The sequence below is a fragment of the Orbicella franksi genome, chromosome 5, assembly GCF_964199315.1.
Source record: "Orbicella franksi chromosome 5, jaOrbFran1.1, whole genome shotgun sequence".
Taxonomy (NCBI): Eukaryota; Metazoa; Cnidaria; class Anthozoa; order Scleractinia; family Merulinidae; genus Orbicella; species Orbicella franksi.
Window position 1 is genome coordinate 11,358,920 of NC_138149.1, and position 23,439 is coordinate 11,382,358.

Genomic DNA, 23,439 nt, shown 5'->3' on the forward strand with positions numbered 1-23,439 from the left:
ATTTTCCAACTAGACAATCCGAATTAGCACACGCCGTCTGCACACACGCAAGAGATTGAGTTGAGTGATTACAACTGGAGTGAAAGTGCAGATGTAATTTTAATCTGTTTACCCTGTTAAGATTTGTATCTTGATAAAAATGTGCGCTAAAGGAGTTTTCCGCTTGAAAACAGAGTAGTGGTAATGGTAAAAGAGGTAAATTAAGGTAATTTTCCCTGTTATCAAAAAAATTGTAGAAGGGTTTAAGTGCTGTGTAATCGTGTGTTGCCATAAGAAAAATCAAGTAATTCAAAGCATTTTTAAACTGTTCTTAGTTAAAGAAAAAAAGCTCAATGAACGCCACTTCAATGGCTTGAAAACGTATTTTATTAGTTTATAATAAAGATTCAACAATAATTTCATTCTTTTGTTGGTTTCTTTATTGCTATTAGCGGGCACTACGTGATCTGTCTCGTAAGGCCATGAGTGCAACACCGAAAACGCTTAGGGCTGTCATGGCGGCCATGGTGGCAACAAGTGGCATGTTCACTTCAACTGAAAGAGAAGAGAAAACCTTCCTTTTAACCCTTTATGTGTTGCTTTTTGCACTCTTCAGATATTTTGTTAGAATACCAGGTCTCTAATGAATCATTTCTAAATAGGCCCTTTGCACGATCTGGTCACATGGTACAAAATCACACATGCTGGTAAGCAAGTTGCGCAGTGGGACTTCCAAAACAAAGGCAGTTCCAGGCTGACTGGTACGAGTTGCATTGTTTTGGAAGTCCCACTGCGTAACTTGCTCACCAGCATGTGTGATTTTGTACCATGTGACCGGATCGTGCAAAGGGCCTATTGATTGCAGCCTTAAGATTGATAGAGTTTAAAATAAGAGTAACGAGTTCCCATAGGAGGCACTCGGAGTATACAGAAATAAAGATGGCGTAATAAATATTGTACAATAGCGTCGTTTACAAAATGTTAAAAAGAGAATAAGGTCATCTCTGAAAGAGTACTGGTTTTGGTCTACATCTAATTAATTTCAGATTTGGTCCCAATTTTAATTCAATTTAAAAAGCGCTAAGCCACGAGATTTGTCGTGATTGGGTACATTACCAAAAGCTTTCTTACCCGATGTTTCCGATTTTTTGGCAGTCAGATTTTTATCGTTCTCTTCATCTTCGTTGGTATAATCCCGGGCTATAGGTCCTTGTCCAAGCGAATACACCTTGTGGTCTCTAATGTCGCGTCTTCGTCGGTCATTCGACTGGCAGCCCCTGGCACACCTGGATTGAGTGTCAGATGCATTGCAGACAACCACGTGGCAGTGAATGAAGATGAATGGCTGCTTAGTGAACTCGAAGGCTTCCAAAGTGAAGCGGAAGGAACCTTTTGGGGATGGCAGTAGTTTTACTGTGTCATCAACAGCGCACCTTTAGAGAGTTGAAATAAATGGAAATTTGTTTAATTGGATGATTTACCCAGAGGTTCAATAAACAGCTAGTGCTTAAAATGGGTCAAAATCAATCGTGTGGAGTTTATTCTGATTGAGAGAACAATTCATCTAAGGAGTTATTTCTTTCATCCTCAACTTTTTGCCTGTTGCTCAAGTGTGGAAGATAAATATTCAAACAATATAGGTCCCAGTTTTGGAAGATTGCATTCTTGAATTGTGTGAAGTGAAATGGAATGGCGAGAGGCTAATTCGTTTGCAAAACGAATTACTTGTTTGTCGAGATCACGGGTGATCGTGAAACATGAATGGAAATTCTTTGAATTATTTGTTTTCTTTTTCAAGAAACTTTGATGTAATTCTTATATATTTTTCTCAAGCTCATTACGAATTCATCAATTTTAACCAAAGGAAATTTGGATATCTGATCTTAATTAGTATAAATCTTATTACATTTCTCCGTTTACTCTTTAGTTTCAGTTTGGATTGAGAAGATATGCCAAACACTCAAGACAGTGTTTGACCAAATTTCCAAACACCTGAATGTTCATATAAAATATAACGCTACGTTTCGCATTTTCCATTTTCCTCAGTGTTTGGGAATGTGGTCAAAGACGGTCTTTCGTATTTGATATCAAGTAATGGGAAATAGGAAAGACGGGCGCCATCATCATTGTCTCACCCGTCTCCAATAATTTGATGCCTCTTGGGGTTATTGTCATCAGCCGTTGGGGTAGCGAAGCAGTCTTCAGCCATGATTGACAGTCTGTTGTCATTACTGTCAACTTTGCCTTGTAAGAACATCTGTTGGCGGAGTTTCAAGGACACAGGGAAATCCTTTGCCTGGTATGATTTGACAAATCTGAAAAGAAACGTCCCAAAAAAATAAGGAATTAATTGGAAGTAATGAGTTACCTTTAAATGTATATAAAAGATTAGTTGTATGAATGGAAAAAATGGGACGTAAATGGCAGATAAAGTTGTCGAACTTTGATGACTATGGTTGAAAAAAATACATTTAATTTTAATTTATTTTGTTGTTTAGTAGTGCTAATTTTCTCTGATCGCATTGTAAATAATTAAAAAACAGCAAAAGTAACGTATATTTTTGCGATTTATTTCCAACTCTCTATTAGAAGCATTAACACGAAAGTGAATATAGGTAAGAATGAAAGATGCGAATGCAGCCATAACACTAGTGGAAAAATGACCTTAAAAAGTTTCAAGCTCTGAACGGGATTCGAACCTACGACCTCTGAGTTACCGATGCAATGCTGTACCAACTGAACCATCAAAGGCACATGAGAGCGGTCGTGTGTGAGCTCGGCCCTATATGTTCAGTGGACGTAATACTCGGCTCAAGCATATGAATTCCATGGTAATAGATGTCCAACAGTAGCAATTAAATGAAAGAATGAAAGATGCGAATGCAGCCATAACACTACTGGAAAAATGACCTGAAAAAATTTCTGTTGGACATCTATTACCATGGAATTCATATGCTTGAGCCGAGTATTACGTCCACTGAACATATAGGGCCGAACTCACACACGACCGCTCTCATGTAGCTTTAATAGTTCAGTTGGTAGAGCATTGCACCGGTAACGCAAAGGTCGTGGGTTCGAATCCCGTTCAGAGCCTGAAATTTTTCAAGTCATTTTTCCAGCAGTGTTATGGCTGCATTCGCATCTTTCATTCTTTCATTTAATCAGTTGCTACTGTTGGACATCTATTACCATGAATATAGGTAACTTGAACGAACCAAATAAAGCCGGATAAATTAATCTTATTGACCTGTGAATAGTCAGATTGTTTTTGTACTTTTCAAATCATGCGTTCAAAGCACTGAAATAAAGCGTTAAAGCAGTAAATTATAAAAAAGTAGAAATAATTAAGAGTTATAATAGATAAATGCTCAATTGTAGCTGGTGCCCAATTTGCTATACCTGTTACTGTGGTATAATTCCAAGAGGACAGTGAAGTTTCCAGTTCCCTTTTCTGAGAATACCAGTTTTCTATTTTTTGGTTTTAATCCCACTGCTGTGGCCTCTCCGTACTTGGAATAATAACAACTGAAAGGAATCTCGATCTCTCGGACGCGTGTTACGATATCCGTGTTTTTCAATGGAATCTCCAGAACTTTATTGCTGTACACCATAGCAGACTTTGTGTATCTGCGTGTACTGTTGCATCCGGTCAGCGGTGTTTGGAGACTGAAATGGGTGAGAGTTTCTGTCGCTCTGCAGCTCGGATCCAGGAGACGAATGTGCTCGGGGTCCAATCCTTTGAGAATGGGTTTGGGAATTGTTATGGACATCTCGTTTTGAAAACAGTTGACAGTGACTCCTTGAGCTATAAAATAAGAAATAAAGAAATTCGCAGTGTCAAATGAGGCCTGATAATCTGACAAGAAAAACAAAAACATAACAAGGTAGAACGCTTTGAAATAAGGTAATTATAGGAGTTCCCGTTAATGAGGACAATGCTTTTACGAGAAAGCTGTGTTCTTCTGTGTACCTTCACAGGTATGTTGATCCCCGGCGAGTGATAGTTCGGCGTCAGGGCATGAACATTCATAGCTTCCAACTGTGTTTGTACAGTCATGCGAACATCCGCCATTCTTGACTGTGCATTCGTCAATGTCTGCCGAGAAAATTATTAATTAGATAGTTGAAGTTCCTTGAAGAAAAAAAAAATCATCCTGGCTAAAAAAGTGAAATTCAAAAAAGTTTATTCAACATACTATATTTCTCCACGTACAAGACCGAACATATGTCTGTTCCGCCTCAATGTGAGCAAGTTGTTTTAAATCCGGCAATGTTTTGAAAGTACAAAAAAATAACCACTCCTTTTTTCTAGCAGTTGTGTATAGGAGTTATGAATCAACATTTCTATATTGTCGATGTTGAATGCGGCAAATTGATAATTGATAGTTGATTGAAAATATAGAAAAGTTATGGAGAAAAATGAGTAGTGCTGAAAACAAAATGAGGCAAAAAATTTCCGAAGAATAGAATCTAATATTAAACAAAATACGAACAAACTGTCACCTTTGCTACAGTCTGGTCCATTGAATCCGCGTTGGCATATACACCGATAACTTCCTGGATTGTTAACGCATTTAGCTCCATTTAAGCAAGGTTTAGAAGTGGAACATTCATCGATGTCTGAATAAATTAATTTGCAAAGAGTAAATGTTTACATATACATCTATTTTCAAAGCAAAATGATTTTTTTTAAAGTTTGTTTGTTTTGATAGATACCTTTCTGGCAATTTTTTCCTGTATAACCTGTTTTGCAGGAACATCTATAACTTCCTGGAAGGTTTTCACAAATTGCTCCATTCTGACAAGGTTTCTTGGTTTTGCATTCATTGATATCTGTAGAAAGACAGATTTTTTAAAAATAAGTTTCTAGCAATATTCTATAAATTTAAATGTAATTCCTGCAGTAAGTCGTTTGTTGTCTTAGCTGATTATAGTGAAAGGTTTTTTCTATCGTTAGCAGCATTATGTTACTGGCTGAGTGATCTGGTAACGGATGGAAAGAAGAATTGAATTTTTTCGTTGTAATATGTCATTTGAATAAAATGATGGCAAAAAATTATTCACCATAGTATCTTACATGCATTAAGTAAGTATTGCATAAGAGAACTTACTCAAAACAATGGTATCTCATCTAGTTATATAGCAGTTGATGATATGTCTCATTAAGATCTAGATTTTCTCACCAGTGTTGCACGTTTTTCCTGAAAATCCGGATGGGCAGTTACAGCGATAAGTTCCAGGTTTGTTCAAACAAGTCGCTCCGTTTTGGCAAGGGTTGGAAGTCGAACATTCATCAACGTCTGTAACAGATGATAAGTAATCTCTCAATAATACTCTTGTACTTGTACTTGTCAGAGTTCCTAATAATACGACTGAGCATTTTACGCACCCTTCTGACAGTCCTTTCCAGTATAACCTGTTGTACAGGTACATTCATAACTTCCAGGAACGTTTTCACAAGTTCCTTCATTTTGGCAAGGTTTGGAAGTTTGGCATTCGTTGATATCTGTAAACAGGTACGACATATAAATATGGATATTGTTTTTATTTATTTTCTTTGCCGTTACAATATTGTATAGTTCCACATGCAAAACCACGGATACTTTTAAACGTCAGACTAAGAGGCTTATTGTGAAAAAAAAAAAAAAAAAACAAGAATAGCAACAACAACAAGAAACAGAGGTTTCTCCTTTCTCAGAGTCAGGGTACTGTTCAATATTGTTTTACAGGGAGGTACGACACGTGCACTTTGAGTACGAGATATTTAACTTAAACATTGAGAACCAGCATTCCAACATTTTCATATGATATCATAACAAAATAGAAAATATAAAAATGTTGAAATGGTAGTTCTCAGTGTTTAAGGTAAGTGTTCATACCATTGGCACAGTTTTCTCCTGTGAATCTGGGTTGGCATGCACAGCGGTAACTTCCTGGAGTGTTAACGCATTTAGCTTCGTTTTGGCAATTCAAGGATTGGATGTTAAATATTCATCAACGTCTACAACAAAAAAAGTGATCATAATATTTCACTGTATTGGTATACCTTATCATGATATAAATGCATACGTATATACGCACCCTTTTGGCAGTTTCTTCCGGTATAACCTGTTTGACAGGAACATTTGTAACTTCCTGGAAGGTTTTTACAAGTTCCTCCATTCTGACAAGGTTTCTTTGTTTCGCATTCGTTAATATCTATAAAACAGCATATTTTGTTGTTATGATTTGCAAAATAATTGGACTATAGCTTGTTTTTACTAACAAATGCTCTGCACAACGAGTAGCCATTCTTGTAATATTGACGGACTTCTGAAGGGAGATGATTGTAATTCACCACTTGTTACAAAATAACAAATAAATAAAATGTCCTTGCTTTCAAGAAACGTTTTCCTCCAAGAAAACCGTTCGGTAAGAAAAGAAATTAAGGGTATATTTAGATGTATCGCCGTATGTATTTTTATTGTCTCATCATGAAGAGTCAAAATCAAGAATAATAATAATAAACAAGAAAATCAAGATGTGCATAGGGGGAAAATATAAAGAAATAAAAACTCCATGTGGGTTTATGCCTGATTTTACCATGTTATTCTAGTAAGGACTTTATTTGCCTAACATGGTTTGGTTTCACCTCAGGCTAGTACACTAGAAAAAGTTTTAAACTGGAATTCATGTTCTTAAAAGAATTAATCAGGGGATTTGGGATTTGGTTACCATTTCCACAATGTACTCCGTTATATCCTGATGGGCATTCACAGCGATAACTTCCATGGGAGTTGTGACACGTGGCTCCATTTAAGCAAGGATTGACAGTCAAGCACTCATCAACATCTAAAAGCATGTATGAAAAACAAGAATTTAATTAAAAAGTAATATTTTAACCACTCAGAGTGGGTTTCTTGAATAGTTAGTTTAAACTGGTCAGTCACTGTAATTGCTCTCAAAAAATTAAAAAAAAATTAAAACATGCCCGTTAAAATTTCAAGATATTAGACCAGTGATAGGTAATGCCAAATTGTTACAAGGTGAAGTTTACGAAAAGTCGCCAATTTTTGAGTTTAATAGTTTAACTGATAAAAAAATCAACTTTCTTGCAGTAACTTCCATTCCTTTTTGCAGTTAGGTTTTCCCAGCTATCTGTTTGAGTAATTTAAAACCATTTTTGGCTGCAATAACTTTAAAAAACTTATAAAATCCAAGATATTGAATCCAAGATAGCAGTTCGTGAATGATGGCTTCATTTGTGGCGTCACATGAAAACAGATGCATAAAAATTCTGGTCTGCATAAGGTTAAACGGGGCATCTTCAAACACAGAAAAGTAAAAAAAAATAGTAAAAAATGTAAGTAGTTTTCAAACTGAAAGACGTAGTAATAGCAGAAGGCTAAATTTTTATGGTGAAAATTCATATTTTCGTACGCATTCATCATCAAATCTGCATGACGTTGGATATCCCCAAAAGTTTAGAAGTACTCCAGGCTTCCAATTCTGGCTGTGCGTTCTCTAAGAAATATTGATTATCAGCTGCGCTTTAAAAATAAAAATAAGCTTACCTGCCTTTTTCGCAGTTTTTCCCTGTATGCCCTTGTGGACATGTACAGCTGTAACTTCCAGGTTTGTTGACACATGTAGCTCCGTTTAAGCAAGGTTTAGAAGTCAAGCATTCATCAACATCTATAAAAGACAATGATTAAATACATGTAATGTAGGTTGGGTGTTTGAAATTAATCTAGACACCGATTAATGTAATGGTTTTCCTCTCCGTGCCTTTGTCCAATTTTCTTTTTTCCTTAGCTACCCAAGGTAGATCGTCTACTGAATTGAGAGATAAAGAAATCACTGGCAAGTAACTAGTAGCTGAATGAGATAGAATGTTTGAAAACTTCGTATGTTTGAAGTGCGAAATACTTCGACAAGACAAATTGATGGTGATGCATGTTTGTTTCTCATTTGGGCTAAAAATCAGCCTGAGAGGACATCGTTACAAAGAGCTGTTGTATTTCAGTAAAATTTTCAAAGTATATTTTTGGCAATCCTTTGACAGTTGACTGCATGTTTTAGTTCACTGTTGATAGAGGAAAGTGCTTTACCTTTGCCGCAGTTTTTTCCTTGGTATCCAGGCTTACATAGGCAGCGGTAATCCCCAGGAATGTTTTCACACTTTGCACCATTTTGGCAAGGCTTGGATATCAGACATTCATCGATGTCTATAAAGAGAGCAGAATATTATACTAATATTCAGAATATTGTACTAACATCATACTGGTATCGCAGGGTGTTTTGAGAGTGTTCAAAACGAACTGATACGAACCTGTTTGACAGTTTTCTCCAGTGTAACCGGAAGCACAGGAGCATTTGTAGCTACCAGCAAGGTTTTGACAAGTTCCTCCATTTTGACAAGGTTTCGAAGTTTGGCATTCGTTGATATCTGCAAACAAAATACCACATATTTAGTGGGACTTTATATCCTTAATTAAAGATTTTTGCAAGCAATATTTTATAGTTTCAAAAGCAAAAGCTCTGATTCCAAGATTCCTTAATCGTCACCTCGAGATGCTTTTGGTGGAAAAAAGTTTTTTTTTTCTCTTCTAGTTACTTATCTTAATGTTTCCGTTATGATTTGCACAATAACTAAACAAAGGGCATTTTTTTTAGTAATAAATGTTCCATTCAACGCCTAGCTATTCTTAAAATGTTGGCCGATTTCTCAAGGGTGGCGGAATGCAATAGGTCATTTGTTCTATGTAGCAGATATTTATCTTTTTTTCAATTATCCCCTCGTCTAGTTAAGTTCTATTTATATACCCTTACGTTAGAAAATATATTATGGGTATATTAACAGGCATTGCTAGTCAAGGCGGCGGAGAAACTAAATTGAGATAAAAAAAAAAAAAAGAGGAGTAACATGAATGGGAGAACCACTGATGGAAAATGGAACTAGATTTACGTGAAGAGTGCAGAAAGTATGAGAAACAAAAATACAAGGTGTGTTCACCCTTGAGCCTATTTTATCATCCTACTGTAGCAGCGATCGTGGTGTGGAGAGACGTTCTCTTCACAGTTAGTAAGTATATTTGGTAAAACAAGCCATTTATTATCAATTCAGGAATTTGGTTACCATTTCCACAGTGTTTTCCTTTATATCCGGACGGGCATTCACAGCGATACGTTCCATGGGAGTTGTGACACGTGGCTCCATTTAAGCAAGGATCGACAGTCACACACTCATCAATGTCTAAAAACAGGATAATAAGCAAGAATTTAATTAAAATCTAACATTTTAATCATTCAGTTGGTTTTTTGAATGGAGATTGTTAGGCCCAGTCCAAACGCCACTCCACTCATGTGCCGAACCAAACTTGATTAAGTTCGACTTTAGAGCGACTTTGGAGCGACGGCTGGTTCAGACGGCGTACTTGCGTCGAATTTAATTCGGGAAGCCGTTGGTAACAATTTTCGACGAGAAATTATGCGTTCTGAATTCCAGCACTCTGTCCAAATAGAAAAGCTGTGACTAACATTTCGCTGTTATCATGCAAATTCAAACTCAAGGTTCAGTGTTTGTATTTAGACAGGTTTTCTCCCGGTCAAATCGACTTGTTAAAGGGAAATCTAATAAGCTGGGCTATTATCACGAAGAAAAAGCAAAAAATGAATTTGCGCTAAAGAAACTCGCTTATACAGTCCCGTTTCTCATAAATCGGAAATATACTGGTATTTTGTTGTCTTCATTTTTAGCGACGGCTTTGAGCTTCATGCATGACTGGACACGCCACTTAATTTTGAACCAATTACGAGTCCCGTTATATGAAAAATAAATTACAGTAATTTATGCATCAGGTTCGACACATGAGGAAGAACGCCGTATGAATCAGCTGCCGCTCCAACGTCGCATAGTGTGACAGACCCTGCCGAATTTAATGTTGTTTGCCGCACCAAACCTAACCTGCCGAACCAAACTGATTCAAACGCCGCTCTTCTGCCGTACTTAACTCTCATGAGTTAGGTTCGGCGCATGAATGGAGCGGCGTTTGGAACGGGCCTTAGTTTCTATTTTTTTTAGACATTTTAATTCAATAACAACGCTCTCCAAGTCAGTTCAATTTTCGTAAAAACTGCATGTTAAAATGCCATTCAAGATCCTTGACCGTACCAATGCATTGTTATGCCAAATTGTTACCAAAAGATATTTATAAAATTTGCCAATTTCGTGAGTTCATTGGTTTAACTCAGAAAAAAAAAACAAAGAAAAACACTGTTGCTTGCATAATTTTTAGCTTTTCCTATCGGTTTTGGCTATTTTCGTTCCATTTTTGGCGTTTTACAACTTGTGAAATGAAAAAAAATTAGGGTGGTGATTTGTAAATGATGGCGTCATTTCTAAGTCATGTGACAGCAGATCCAAAAAAAGTGGTCTGAATATGCCATAAACGCGCCATTTTCAGACACAATTAAAGTAAATAATTTAAAGTGAAAAGGTGCACTTGCGCTTAAAACCAGCTAGAGAGGACATATTTATAAGACAGACACTCTATTTTCCTTAAAATTAGATGTTGGTTTTTCAAGCGCATCTGATAGTCCTTTGATAGTCGATTACATGTTTAACTTCACTGTTAACGAAGGAAAGTGTTGGTTCCTTCTTGGTGTTTAAGATACAGGACACGTCACAACAGAACACCGCCTCTCAAATCTACTGTTTTTATTATTTTTCTCGTTCTTTTATCCTATTGGTCTCTATTGATTTACGTTAACTCTGTCTTCTACACCGAATAAGAGAGAGTTAAAGTGCCGGTAGCTTTGTCGCAGTTTTTTCCTTTGTATCCAGCCTGACATAGACAGCGGTAATCCCCAGGGATGTTTTCACACTTTGCACCATTTTGGCAAGGCTTGGATATCAGACATTCATCGATGTCTTTAAAGAGAACAGAATATGAACGTTATACTTGCAACCCATTATATCTGGAATTTTTCAAAACGAACTGACACGAACCTGTTTGACAGTTTTCTCCAGTATAACCGGAAGCACAGGAGCATTTGTAACCACCAGGAAGGTTTTGACAAGTTCCTCCATTTTGACAAGGTTTCGAAGTTTGGCATTCGTTGATATCTGGAAATGAAATAAGACGTACATTGATGAGTACTTGTCGAAACAATATTTCAAAGTTTCACATGTAAAACCTCTGTTTCCACAATTCCTAAAACGTCGCCTTACGAAGGTTCTTGTGAAAGAGAGGTTTCTTTCTTTTCACTATGGTGTTGATCGAATTCGTCCAACGAAGGGATTAGACATCTTGAGGCCGATATATAATAATAATAATAATAATAATAATAATAATAATAATAACAATAATAATAATAATAACTTTATTTAAGTGTCAGGGTAGGTATTTAGCTTACAGAAGCTAATTGGGGACACTACTACGTTACAATTTATTGAGATTTAAAATGTATAGGTAAGAAAACGAATTAAAATTAATTGGGTACACTAGGAATAAATAAAAATAAATAATTATAAATAATATAAAAACTGTTTCTGAAATTACAAATACAGTATAATACAAGAGAGAAATATATATATATATATGTATAACCGTATCATTTTGTTATGAGGTAATGTGAAAAGTTTAGATGTTTACCGTAATCTTCCCGTTATTGTGTGCTCACCTCCGAGCTTATTTTATCATCCTAATGCAGCAGCGATCGCGATGTAAAGATGCGTTCTCTCTTTCACGGTTGGAAGAATAGGTCTTTAAACACAAGCATTATTATTATTAATTCGCATTTGAACACATACGTATGGAGTTTGCGCACAACAAATTCATAATAATTATTATTATTATTATGATTATTCGAATGAGATTAAATTTCGATAAACATGTCAAAATAAAAATGAGCGATAGAAATTTTACACAAGGTTTCGATGTCGTCATGACATCATTATCAAGTGACAAGAAAATAACGGTTCAACAGTGTTATATATGCGGTGAGAGGTGTGATTGTTCATTACCATATTTGGTTAAACAAATAGTTTCGCGCGGATGGAATCCGATTGCGTGTTCAGGCTAGGTTTCTTCTTTCTAATAAACAGTATTTCGTAAATGAAACAATCCAGTTTTCCGTTGCATTTCTTTAGGACGGAAAAATTATTGGCAAGGGCGTCGATGTTATAAAGGCTGTGATCGTTCTTTAAATGCTTTCCGATTGCGGAGAACCTGTGTTCATCAATACGTTGGTGCAAATGCCGGCTGGTATACCCGACATACTCTGCATCGCACAGATCACGTTGGTAATTGTACACTACGCATTGTTGATTAATTAGAGGTGGTTTTGGTTCACGCATCTTGAGATCTTCACAGATTTTGCGACTCTTGAATACTGGTTGAAGAGTGTGATCGGTTTTCTTGCTCAGGTCAAATAGTTGTTTTTTCACTGCATCGGCGACGTTTGACCTTTAAATGGCAATACCACTCGGTGAACAGTATCTTCGTTCACGGGTAGTCGAGGTGGCACGAGAGGATCTTTGGTCATCATTGAGGTGACAATTACCAATCTGATCATCGAAACGTTGTGTAAAATTTCTATCGCTCATTTTTATTTTGAAATTATCATAATTATTATTATTAATTCGGAAATTTGGTTACCATTTCCACAATGTTTTCCTTTATATCCTGACGGGCATTCACAGCGATAAGTTCCATGGGAATTGTGACACGTGGCTCCATTTAAGCAAGGATTGGTGGTCAAACACTCATTTATGTCTAAAAAAAGGCATGAAAAGCAAGATTTTAATAAAAGTCTTGCATTTTGTCCATTTAGTGGCTTTCTTGAATGAGGATCAGCTAGTTTTAATTTGCCAGAAATTTATTTTTTACAAACTTTCTAGACTTTCTCAAGCCATTCTTGGCTGTTTTACAACATTTTTTGCAGCCACTCAACTTGTGTTCTACTGTAAGTCGCGAATCTGATTGGTTCTGTAATCGTCATTCGCTGATCGACAATGATCTCGGACCTGCAGCGCTTGAAACTGATAATTATTATTCAGTTTAGGCTTAAAAATTCATCCTCCGTAACATCATAGAACAGGTCAATGATAGCTGAAAAGCTAACTTCCAAACGTTTGCGAACTTATCAAAGCCTTCCTACGTACGTTGAGAAGTCATGGTCTCCTTCAAATTGGAATTTCACCTTCTGAAAGTCAAGATAATCATATGATTTCCCTGCAAGAGTTTTTCCTCAAACACAAATCAAAAATGACCGGTGATTGTTGCGTTTTCAAATTTCTCCGGCTATAGTATGAACGGAAAACAGTCGATGTATTTTCAGATTAAAAACGCAGTTTTCAAATTCCTCCAGCGTAGTGTGGTCGGGGCCTTAATTAATGCAAACAACTTTTCTTTCACACGATGTAGATGCCCTGTGGACGAAACGACCAGTGGTATTTCATCGAATCAAGTTGGCATCTCCCGTAACAAGTCTAGAATGTGTTTCACTACTATAAATTTGACTTTACATAAGTAGGTTTTGAAACATTGATTTCGGTGCATCAACGTTGTGGATTAGTGATAAGGAAGAGATGATTATAACCGAAAGGTGCCGCATTTGATTCTGGGTGATGGGGTGCACTTTTTTGTTTGAGATGGAAGATGAGGTGTTAAAGGGAGAGGGTCAAAAAGAAAAAAAAAAAACACGAGGTATTTGTAATCTGTGGTTTACAAAAGAGAAACAGGTGTCAGGGAAAAATTATGTTGACTCAACGATTCTTTATAGATAAACTCGCCAGTATATCCTACTTAAACAGACGAAGTTACACCTGCTACACCTCCAGGTTATCTGGTGGATGGCTAACTAAGGAAATTCGATGCGACCAGGTAAATCACCACCCCAAAAGATTTGTTTGAGTCAAGACCATTGTGGAGTTCTTGTCTTGCACTATCTTTCCCTTGTTTTTGTCAAAAGCATTTTACCATATTTTGCGACAAGACAAGATCTAAGAGCTTCCTAGAAAACGTTTTACACGGGATTGGCAAAAATAAAGTAAATTAAAAAGAAAGCAAATGTACAAAACTACTGTACTTGTACTCGATACTTCAAACCACATCGGAACATGAAAGGTATTTTGTTTGGTTATTTTTAATTTTTTTTTCTTGCTGTTTACTTTTTGTTTGCTTGTTTCTGGTCTTATGATATGTATTGCCTCTGGTCTGGTATGGTTGATCATTACTTTTTTTAATCTCAAATTCCCTTTGTCAGCCAATGAAAGTTAAGGCAAGGGAGTATTATAGACCAAGTTTGAATCTGGGCTGGCGAGGTTAACAATTAGCCATTAGATTACAGGTAATGAGTTTTTAATGGTTCGAACTAGCTTTAGTCACAAGTTGGTCACTAAAATGAAAGCAGTCACAGAAAGGCCAATTACATTTCGCTGCCTAATCATCCGAAAAGAAATCAAACTTATGACATAATTAATTCATTATTTTCACACCTCAAGAACCATGACCTCATTTCCATTTGAAATGTTGTCTCGGGAACGGCACTTTCAAGAATATTTCTACCGGTTAATGACTACAAATTAACATCGGAAATAACGAGCTGGACTCTAGTTGTGCTGGAAATCTAGAAATTAATAAAGGAAGTCTAGATATATAGCAAGGGCAACAAGTAGTTTTCTTTCCAGGTAGTTTTCTGTTTTAAACACAAATAAGTAGTGAAAAGTACAGTGATCAAAGTAAAAAAAAATCATTTTATACTTAAATTAAATTTTACAATCCCTAAGAAAATCGAACACCAAAGAATTGAAAAGGTAATCGCCGAACAATACCTGTTACGGCGATAGATTTTCAGACTGAATCGGAGCCATCAATGAACCACGACAGGTAGACAAATGTGGCAACTTTAATGATGATCCAATACGTAAAAACTGAAATAAAGGGTAGTGTGACCAGGCGACCTTAACTAACTTACAATTGCAATGAATAGAAGTCATTGAGCGATTATGAACAACAGATGTCAATCATCTATGAAATTACAAACTATTTCGAGGTAACAGGCAATCGACAAAACGCGTAATCATGACGAAAACGATAACAATAATTTCTTACGTACCTCTATCCCGACGTTGGGGCGAAACTGGCTAAAGGGCAGTAGAAATCTTACATACAACTTGATGCTAACATTAAACTCGAACACCGCCCGCACTGACACTACGAAAACCACGAGGCCAGCTTCCTTTTACATTTGACTGCGCATGCAGAGCGAACACAACGGTAACGCAACACTGTGACACAACGGTAACGCTTACATGGCTCCCATAAATTGTCAACGTCAATTTACTTATTTCAAAAGAAAAAAAAAAGCCTGACAAAAGATAATTATAAAAACAGTGTTTATCAGCTGGATGTTTGTCCTTGAACTTGCTACTCCTTTCTTCTCGGTGGGGACTCCCTGGTCTGCCATTAATCTTCACCGCACCGCACAAGACAAACTAGCTTCTGGACAGGTCTGTCAAGAAACACAGGAGGTTTGGTTCTACTTCCACGTCTATCCAAGGATGGGTCTGCTACTACGAGTTTCACCTTCCTCAGGAGGCCATCGTTGCTTGGGTAAGTCTGGACTCACGAGCGAGTCGCAATTGGTTCCTGGGTAGATTATCATCTTTAATGATGACAACATCACCCACTTCTATGCGTCTGACTGTACGCACCCATTTCCGCCTAGGCTGCAGCAACTGGCGGTAATTGTCTTTGCACTTGATCCAAAATTCATTTGCTAAGTACTGTACACGGCGCCATCTCTTCTTAGAGAAGAGGTCAGCTAGCTGAAAGGATCCAGGAGGAGGTAGGACGACAGAAGATTTCATGGTCAGCAGCTGATTGGGTGTCAGTGGATCTAGACATTCTGGGGAGCTCACATCATTAACTTCATGTGGTCGAAAATCCACAATCGATTCAGCCTCAACCATGAAAGTATTCAGGGATTCATCATGGAGCTGTGATCCATGGCGGCTCAGCAGGACTGCGAGAGCGTTCCGTACCGATCGAATTTGACGTTCCCAGGCACCTCCCATATAGCTAGCATGGGGTACATTCATTTTGCAATCCACCCAGTCGCAGTTTATTTTTAGAGGCTCTTGTCGTATTTTGTCATGATCTAATTCTGAGAGGGCCTCCTGAAGCTAGTTCCTCGCACCGAAGAAGTTTGTTCCCTAGTCTGAACGGATCTGGCGAACTGGGCCGCGACGGCCGACAAAGCGGCGGTAGGCATTAATAAAGGAATCCGCTCTCAGAGAATTTGCAACTTCCAAGTGGACTGCTCTGGAGGCCATGCACGTGAAGAGAACTCCATATCTTTTTAGTTGATGATGTCCCTCCTTCACGTACCAAGGTCCAAGGTAGTCCGCTGCACCGTAAGAGAAGGGTGGAGCAGATTGAACCCGGTCTTCTGGAAGAGCTGCCATTTTCTGTTCCTGCACTGCTCCCCTCAACTTTCGGCGGCATACGCATTTCGCAATGTGATCAGGCACGGCAGAGCTGGCACCAATGATCCAGAATCCAGAGGATCTGATTTTGTTGTGTGTCATTCCACGCCCCTGATGTTCTACAGAATCATGACAGTAGGAAATGATCAGGTCTGTCATATGTCCTTTCTTGGGTAGGATAGCAGGGTACTTGGCTGCAGTTGAAAGATCTGCATGCTTCAGACGACCACCAACTCGGAGCACGCTATTCTCTTCAAGGAAGGGATCAAGCGTATAGAGATTGATAGTTTTTTTCATGACTCTGGCGGAGGTGCAGTCGTGTGAACCATGCTGTAAATTGTTAGATCAAAGCAGCCTGATTTCATCTTGGAATTCCTCCCTTTGAATACTTTTGACAATCTCTGTTTCTGCCTCTTGGAGCTCTTCTTTATTAACTGGAATATACTGGCCCGTTTTCCTCTGCTTAGACTCTTTAGTTTTTATCATGTCTCGCCCTTCTGAACCGGTTCTGTATTTTCTCTGGAGACTAAGGCAAACAGCAACTGCTCGCTTAGGTTTATGCCAGCTGGAGAAGTACTTCAAGCGATCGGGAAGAGAGAAGCATTCTCGGGTTTGGGTAGTCAAGGCTGAAATATTTAATCTTCTTTACTTCGGGGTCATCCGGAGAAATGCACATGGGTTCGCCACCATCAAGTGAGCTCTGATCTTCCAGTGGTTTCCAGAGAAACTCAGGGCCATTCCACCAGCGCGAGTTTTCAATTAGATTCGGTACATTCTGACCACGAGAGGCATCGTCTACTGGATTCTGATCTGTCTCTACATACTTCCACTGATTGGGTAAGGTATGGTCCCGGATCTACTGGACTCTATTTGCGTCAAATACATGGGATCGCCTCGCATCGTTGCGATTTTGGATTAACATGCTCTTTGCATGGCGTTTTAGTACGTGTTCCACCTAAAAAGTAGTACTTGAATTTCTGGTACCAAAACAACAGATTGCATTTGAAGTGCAAGAGTATCATAGCTAGCTAAGTCTAAATGGGCATTTTAGGCAGGTAATAAACTAATAGTTACATAAAGAGAAAAAAGTGTGCTAATCCCTTTTTTGTTTGTTCATGCCAGGTTCACAACAGCCTACGCTCAAAGTGACTTCCTTCTCAGGTCTAACTTAGGCAGGATTTGCTCTTCCAAGCAACCGTCACGTCCCAGGACAAACTCGTTTCAGTCTTAGACGAGAGGTTTTACGCCACCCCTTCACAAGATCGTCAACATACCGTAAAATATGTTCTGCTCAAGGACGGGTTAGTTGTGAATTGACTAAACGTCGACAGTTTTATTTCTTGTATTGAAAAATTGTTTTAACACCAAATTATCACAAACGATTAAGATTCAATCACTGTGCATTTTTCTATTTTCACAATTGTCTCTTAGGTTTGGAAGATCGTCAAAATGCAAAACGAACTTTTCTGCACGTCTTAACCATAAAGGGTTTCAAAAAGTGAGTTTGAAACTTCGTTATTAAATTTCAAATTAACACGAAAATTAATTAAAAAAACCCATCGACAAAAGTTAGACAGAGTTCTTGGATTGTCCTCCTATTTCAACTAGTAGATATGACTGGATTTTTGACAACCGTTTCAATACTTTGCACCAAATCATCTGATACGTTACTTTGATTTAATGTCTCCTAAAGGCCTTAAAAATCACTGCAAGCGATGAAAAAAACAAAAAAACAAAAACAAAAACAAAACAAAAATAGAGAGAGAAGAGCAAGAAAAGGAAGAAAAGGAAGCAGACGGAAAAAGAAGACTGACATACCTTTTAATTTCTATATCTTCCACTTTGGAGATTCTTTAACACTGTTCATATATATTTTCGAATCAAATCTTGTAGAAATTTATAAGCATAAAAGACACTGATGTAATATGGTTTGGTAATTTGTAGATGCCCTGTGGATGAAACGATTAGTGTTATTCCATTGAGTCAAGTTGGCATCTCCCGATTCACCACTGAAGGGTTCAAGTTCATTGCTGATCACCCATTCGTGTTTGTCCACTTCCATATAAGGATCTACGCCGCAAGGAAGCCAAACTCCAGATGTGCCCAAAGATGCATCAAAGAAGCCCGATGGAGACGTGACGTCAGCAGTGATGACAAATCGTGTCCACTGGTACAGGGACCCCTGACCATTGACACAGACGTAAATGAATTTAATGCTCATCATGGAACCATACAAAATTAATCCAACCTTAGATGCATACAGTATTCACTGTAATTTCTTATTATCACAAAATGGATTTTGTTTAAGTCCAGCAGCTCAGGCTTTTAATAAACAAGGTAGAAATGGAATTTGTTTTGGCCAGTTTTCCAAATACGATGGCTAAACGATTTTACAATGACAGCGTCATCACAACTCACGACTGAATAGGGTATTTCTCAAAGGATGAAAACAAAAAATAGTTAAGTTCTCTTCTTCTTTGATTGCACGAACTTTGTTCTTAACAACGACAACAACATCAGCTGGCATGATCGTAAATACAAACAGTGTTGCAAAAGATTTTTTTAAACTAAAACAGTAATGATTTTCCTGAACATATAATAAGGTTATGATAAAGCAATAAAGTTACATCGGTTTGATTTGAAAGAAGAATATTGCCCAGATCAAAGCAAGATGAAATGAATTTTGCTAATTAAATATTAACAAAATGATTTGTAGAAGTTGTAAGTTCGGACATAAGCTTGTTACGGAGATAACTGTTTGAGAGTTAAAAATATTGAAGATCCGATACCAGGATTCATTATAAAAGAGGTAAAAAACGTTCTCTGGTAAAATTGTTTAAAATTGTGAACTTTCAACAGCCAGTCAGCTGTCTTCAACGGACAAAAACGAAATGATAAAATAGACCTAAGAATTTTGAATATAACAAGCGAAAGGCGTATATTAAATAGAATACGTGTGAAAGAATGTGAGAATGCTAAAAGTATTTCACACGTATTCTATTTAATATATGCCTTTCGCTTGTTATATTCAAAATTCTTAGGTCTATTTTATCATTTCATTTTTGTCCGTCGAAGACAGCAGACTGGCTGTTGAAAGCTCACAATTTTAAACAATTTTACCAGAGAACGTTTTTTACCTCTTTGTTTGAGAGTTCTTACATCAAATTAACCCCTCCCCTTTTAGGCCTACTCTGGGACCTTAAGTCGCCTAAAGTCGCCTTAAGTCGCCTTAAGTCGCCCTAAGTCGCCTTAAGTCGCCCTAAGTCGCCTTAAGTCGCCTAAAGTCGCCTTAAGTCGCCCTAAGTCGCCTTAAGTTGCTATCGGTTATGCAATGTTAAAAAGGTTTCAACACACTCAAATTGCCCCAGTAGAAGGTTATTAGACTCGTAACTGTCATGTTAGGGTAAACTCCACTCTAACCCTATGGAGGAGGAAGCACAATGACCCAATGGTTGGTGCAATGGACCCCTATTGTGGATCATTGTATTGTGTTCATACTCTCATAGTGCCTCTCCTCATCCAGATGTATAAATGGGTACTGGATATGGAACGGGGGGGGGGGGGGTGGGCAGGGTGCAGCAGAGGTAACCTCGATAGTTGTGATTTTAATTTTTTTAACACTCGTTCCCAATGCATTGGAGCCATCTAAACCCCCGCTTAAAGGGCCCTAGTCAGCCACACCTTTGTTTTTGTTTACATACAAGAGGTTGGCTTTTATGCTTTATTCAGAGCATGTCAAAGCAAAGAAAATCACTGTGAAGCTACTAAAGATAAAGGGACATACTTTCAGGAACAAAACTTACAGTAAAGCAACAAGACTTTGCCTCACCATGCAATATCAATAATTTTGATGGCATCGAAAATAGCAGAGGCTGACTAGGGTCCTTTAAGAAGTTGAGGACCCGACAATTACAAGGCCGTGGCTCCCTTAGACATAAAAAACCCTAATATTATTATAGTCTTGCACCTCTCTAGCCCCCATGTTAGCAGCGATAATTTCTACATGTGGACAATACTTAAATAGGAATAACAATCTGATGTATACTCTCTCACAGATGGCTTTTTATTTCTATCAAGTTTTCTTTTTTTTTCTTGTATTTCATTGTAAAAGAGTTAATAATTAAGATGACACTCTGTGTTGTCATCAGGAAATATATTAAATGTGGAAGGATATAACAAATGACTATACTGCAATAACTTCATTTAAGCTTATCAATTTTTGTACGATATTTCTGAATCAAATCTTCCGAAGACCTACAGTGTATAATTAATAAACAACAACAGTGAGAGGTGTTCCAGATCCTTTAGATGAAAAGAAAAAAAACAGAAAGATTTCTGGGTTAAGGCTCAATTCTTTCTAGTCACTTTTACACTGAGCAGTAAAAATATGGTCATCCAAAGCCAATTGAACCGAATTGAGTTTACACTTTAAATACTTTACTTACCCAGTGTAAAAGAGTGACAAAAGTGGGCCATTTCTCCAGCAAAAATCATTGTTTGCATTTTACTTCCACATTCGACCAACTGTAAACGTTTGAATTTCGTAATTGGACGAACCAACTTGCAGCATAATGTTTATCTATCCTTTTCCTACACATGATGAAGCCAGGTATTCACATAATCTTATACACTTTACGTGGACTGCGCTACTGTTACTATCGAAAGCTAAGGTACAGAAAATTCTCTGTGATCAACTCTCAGTAAACATGGCCGCCATGGGAATGTTTGGAACACGTGACTTAGTTCGGCCCCGTGACTAAGTACGCGAGCTCACGCGACCTACTCGCGCTCACGCGAGTATGATTACTCCGACAGGCGTTTACATAAGACAAGAAAAAAAAACTAAACGCCAAACTAATACTCTCCGAAATATTTGAAGACAGTATTTATTATCGGGTGATTTGAAATCACCCGAACACTTAGCAAGAGAACTCGAGTTTTCGTGGCACAGATATCTTTTGTCTCTTTGAAGCATGGAAACCAGTTAGCGGCGCAAGGGTTACTGGGAGAATCAAAATGGCGGAGACCAGTGTGTCTGGTATCGATGTATCAATTTCTAGTATTTCGCTGTGAAAATGTCGTTCTGGGCATTTGTAATTTCTCAGGTGGAAACTAGTGAAAGTTTGGAAGATGTATTTCCTGGTGGTCTGATTAACAAAACCTTCTAAAAAGAATCGATTCACTGTATAAACTGCCAGGGTCATCAAGGTTTTCTGGAACCTGACAGGTAGTTGGTGAAATTTGACAGGACGTGTTCTTACGAAGGAACTTAGCATGCGCTACTCATTATGGTATTGGAATATTTTGTCTGACTTGTTATATCCTGTGCGACTTACGCGAAGTAGTTGTTAGATGAAATATTTAGTGTGACTCACATGAAGTGTGTGAGAATTAAACCATGTGCTTTTAGAGTGTACACATCGAGCTCGAGTGAATTTGGAGTGTTACATTGGCGACGAGGATGGGATTCGAACCCACGCGTGCAAGACTAGAAACCTTCGAACACAGCCATTTATCATCCCCGACGAAGCGAACAGCGTCGGCAAAGCATGGGAAGAATGGCTGGAGGGAATTGAGCGAGAATTCCGATACTTCAGAATTACGAAGGCCGTCGATAAGAAGGATGCTATAATAATTTACGGCGGGAAAGAGATAGCTCGATTAGAAAAGAGCCTACCGGATCCAGAGGTGGAAGATGTGTACCTGAAGTTGCATACTAAGCTGAATGATCACTTCACTCCAAAGAAGAATAAGCATCATGCGAGGTATTTATTTTTGAAAATGAGGCCACACATGGGTGAAACCACAAGGGCATACGCGGCAAGGCTGCGAGAGAAAGCGAAGGAATGTGAGTTTGGAGCTACATTCGACGAGAGAATTTTGGAGCACATAATTCAAACCATTGATAACAAGAAGATGATTGAGAAAGCCATTAGCAAGACGTGGGATCTAACACGATTTCTGACCGAAGCAAGCCAGACGGAGGATATTGCGAGGCAAATGAAAGATATGGGAAGTGAGAATGTTTCCCGTGAGAATGTTTCTCGTGTGCATTCCGACTTGCAATACCCCAAACAACAAAGCAATGGATCCAATGAAACACAGCGGCTTGGGAAAAAGCACAAATGTCAATATTGTGGATTGTTTGGAGTCCATGAGAAAGGGAAAGATTGCCCTGCCTATGGTAAGAAATGCCATAAATGCCACAAATTGAACCATTTCTCCTCTGTATGCAAATCTGAGATTGCTCGTAGCCACAAGTTCAGAAGACAGAAGCAAAGTAAAAGGAAAAGCAGTGGGAGAATTAAGAAGACAACTGAAGATGCAGAATCCACGAGCTCGGATGATGATTTTTTCGGCCAGGCAGTGCAACACTTAAAGCAGGCCAAGAAGATAAGAGTGGCAAAAATGGTGATGATTATCGAACTGTTATGGTGAGATTAAATGACGTGGATGTCTTGATGGAAGCAGACAGTGGGGCGGATGTTAATATTATGGACGAACACCAGTTTAAGGCATTCAGCTACAGAACACATGACAAGCCAATCCTTGCAAACAGTAATGTCAAGTTGCGTACTCTCCAGCACAAACTCGAGGTCAAAGGAGAATTTCAAACTGTGATTCGTAATGAGACGTGTGGGAAACCGACCAAATTTGTTGTGAGTGCAAACCCCCTCAATCGAAGGCAGAGGTGAGAAGTTTCCTTGGTATGACTGGTTATCTATCCAAATTTATACCTCGGTATGCTTCGCTCACGAAACCACTGAGAGAGCTTACTCACAAGGAGGCTAAGTTTCACTGGGGAAGAGAGGAAGATGATGCATTTGAAGAATCGAAAGCCAACATCTCCAGCAAGGATACAATGGCATTCTTCAACCCCAAGCTACCAATCATGGTGAGAGTCGAAGCTAGTTACAATGAAGGTTTATCAGCTGGCCTTTTTCAGCAATCTGCCAGGGGCTGGCAACCAGTGCATTTCATAAGTC

At 38.2% G+C, this 23,439-nt stretch overlaps 1 protein-coding gene and 1 long non-coding RNA gene across 3 annotated transcripts in view; one reads left to right on the top strand and one right to left on the bottom strand.

Moving 5' to 3' along the window:
- The window catches only part of LOC145488740 (uncharacterized), a 144,037-nt gene that overhangs the window by 107,222 nt on the left and 13,376 nt on the right, over positions 1–23,439 (top strand). The window lies entirely within an intron of this gene.
- LOC145488720 (uncharacterized) lies at positions 344–10,106 on the bottom strand. Of its 2 annotated transcripts, none has more exons than XM_081467641.1 (13): positions 9,098–10,106; positions 8,291–8,407; positions 8,070–8,160; positions 6,694–6,810; positions 5,369–5,485; positions 5,163–5,279; positions 4,696–4,812; positions 4,483–4,599; positions 3,950–4,075; positions 3,379–3,784; positions 2,115–2,294; positions 1,111–1,412; positions 344–534 (listed from the first exon to the last, which is right to left on the bottom strand). In XM_081467641.1, exons 1-13 carry the CDS (start codon positions 9,176–9,178, stop codon positions 428–430), a joined length of 1,995 nt encoding a protein of 664 aa, XP_081323767.1. In that variant the 5' UTR covers positions 9,179–10,106; the 3' UTR covers positions 344–427. The 2 variants fall into 2 exon arrangements, with proteins under 2 accessions (XP_081323767.1, XP_081323768.1); XM_081467642.1 differs by lacking the exon at positions 5,369–5,485 and adding an exon at positions 6,061–6,177.

What these genes read in the sequence shown, in the direction of transcription:
- LOC145488720 (XM_081467641.1), bottom strand. Translation starts at nt 9,178, where the DNA reads ATGGAGCCACGTGTCACAACTCCCATGGAACGTATCGCTGTGAATGCC. An exon ending in AGGAAAACACTGTGGAAATG is followed by an intron (nt 8,408 to 9,097) that starts GTAACCAAATTC and finishes TTTTGTTTGCAG; the next exon opens with ATATCAACGAATGCCAAACT. An exon ending in AGGAAAAACGTGCAACACTG is followed by an intron (nt 4,813 to 5,162) that starts GTGAGAAAATCT and finishes GTCTTTCTACAG; the next exon opens with ATATCAATGAATGCAAAACC.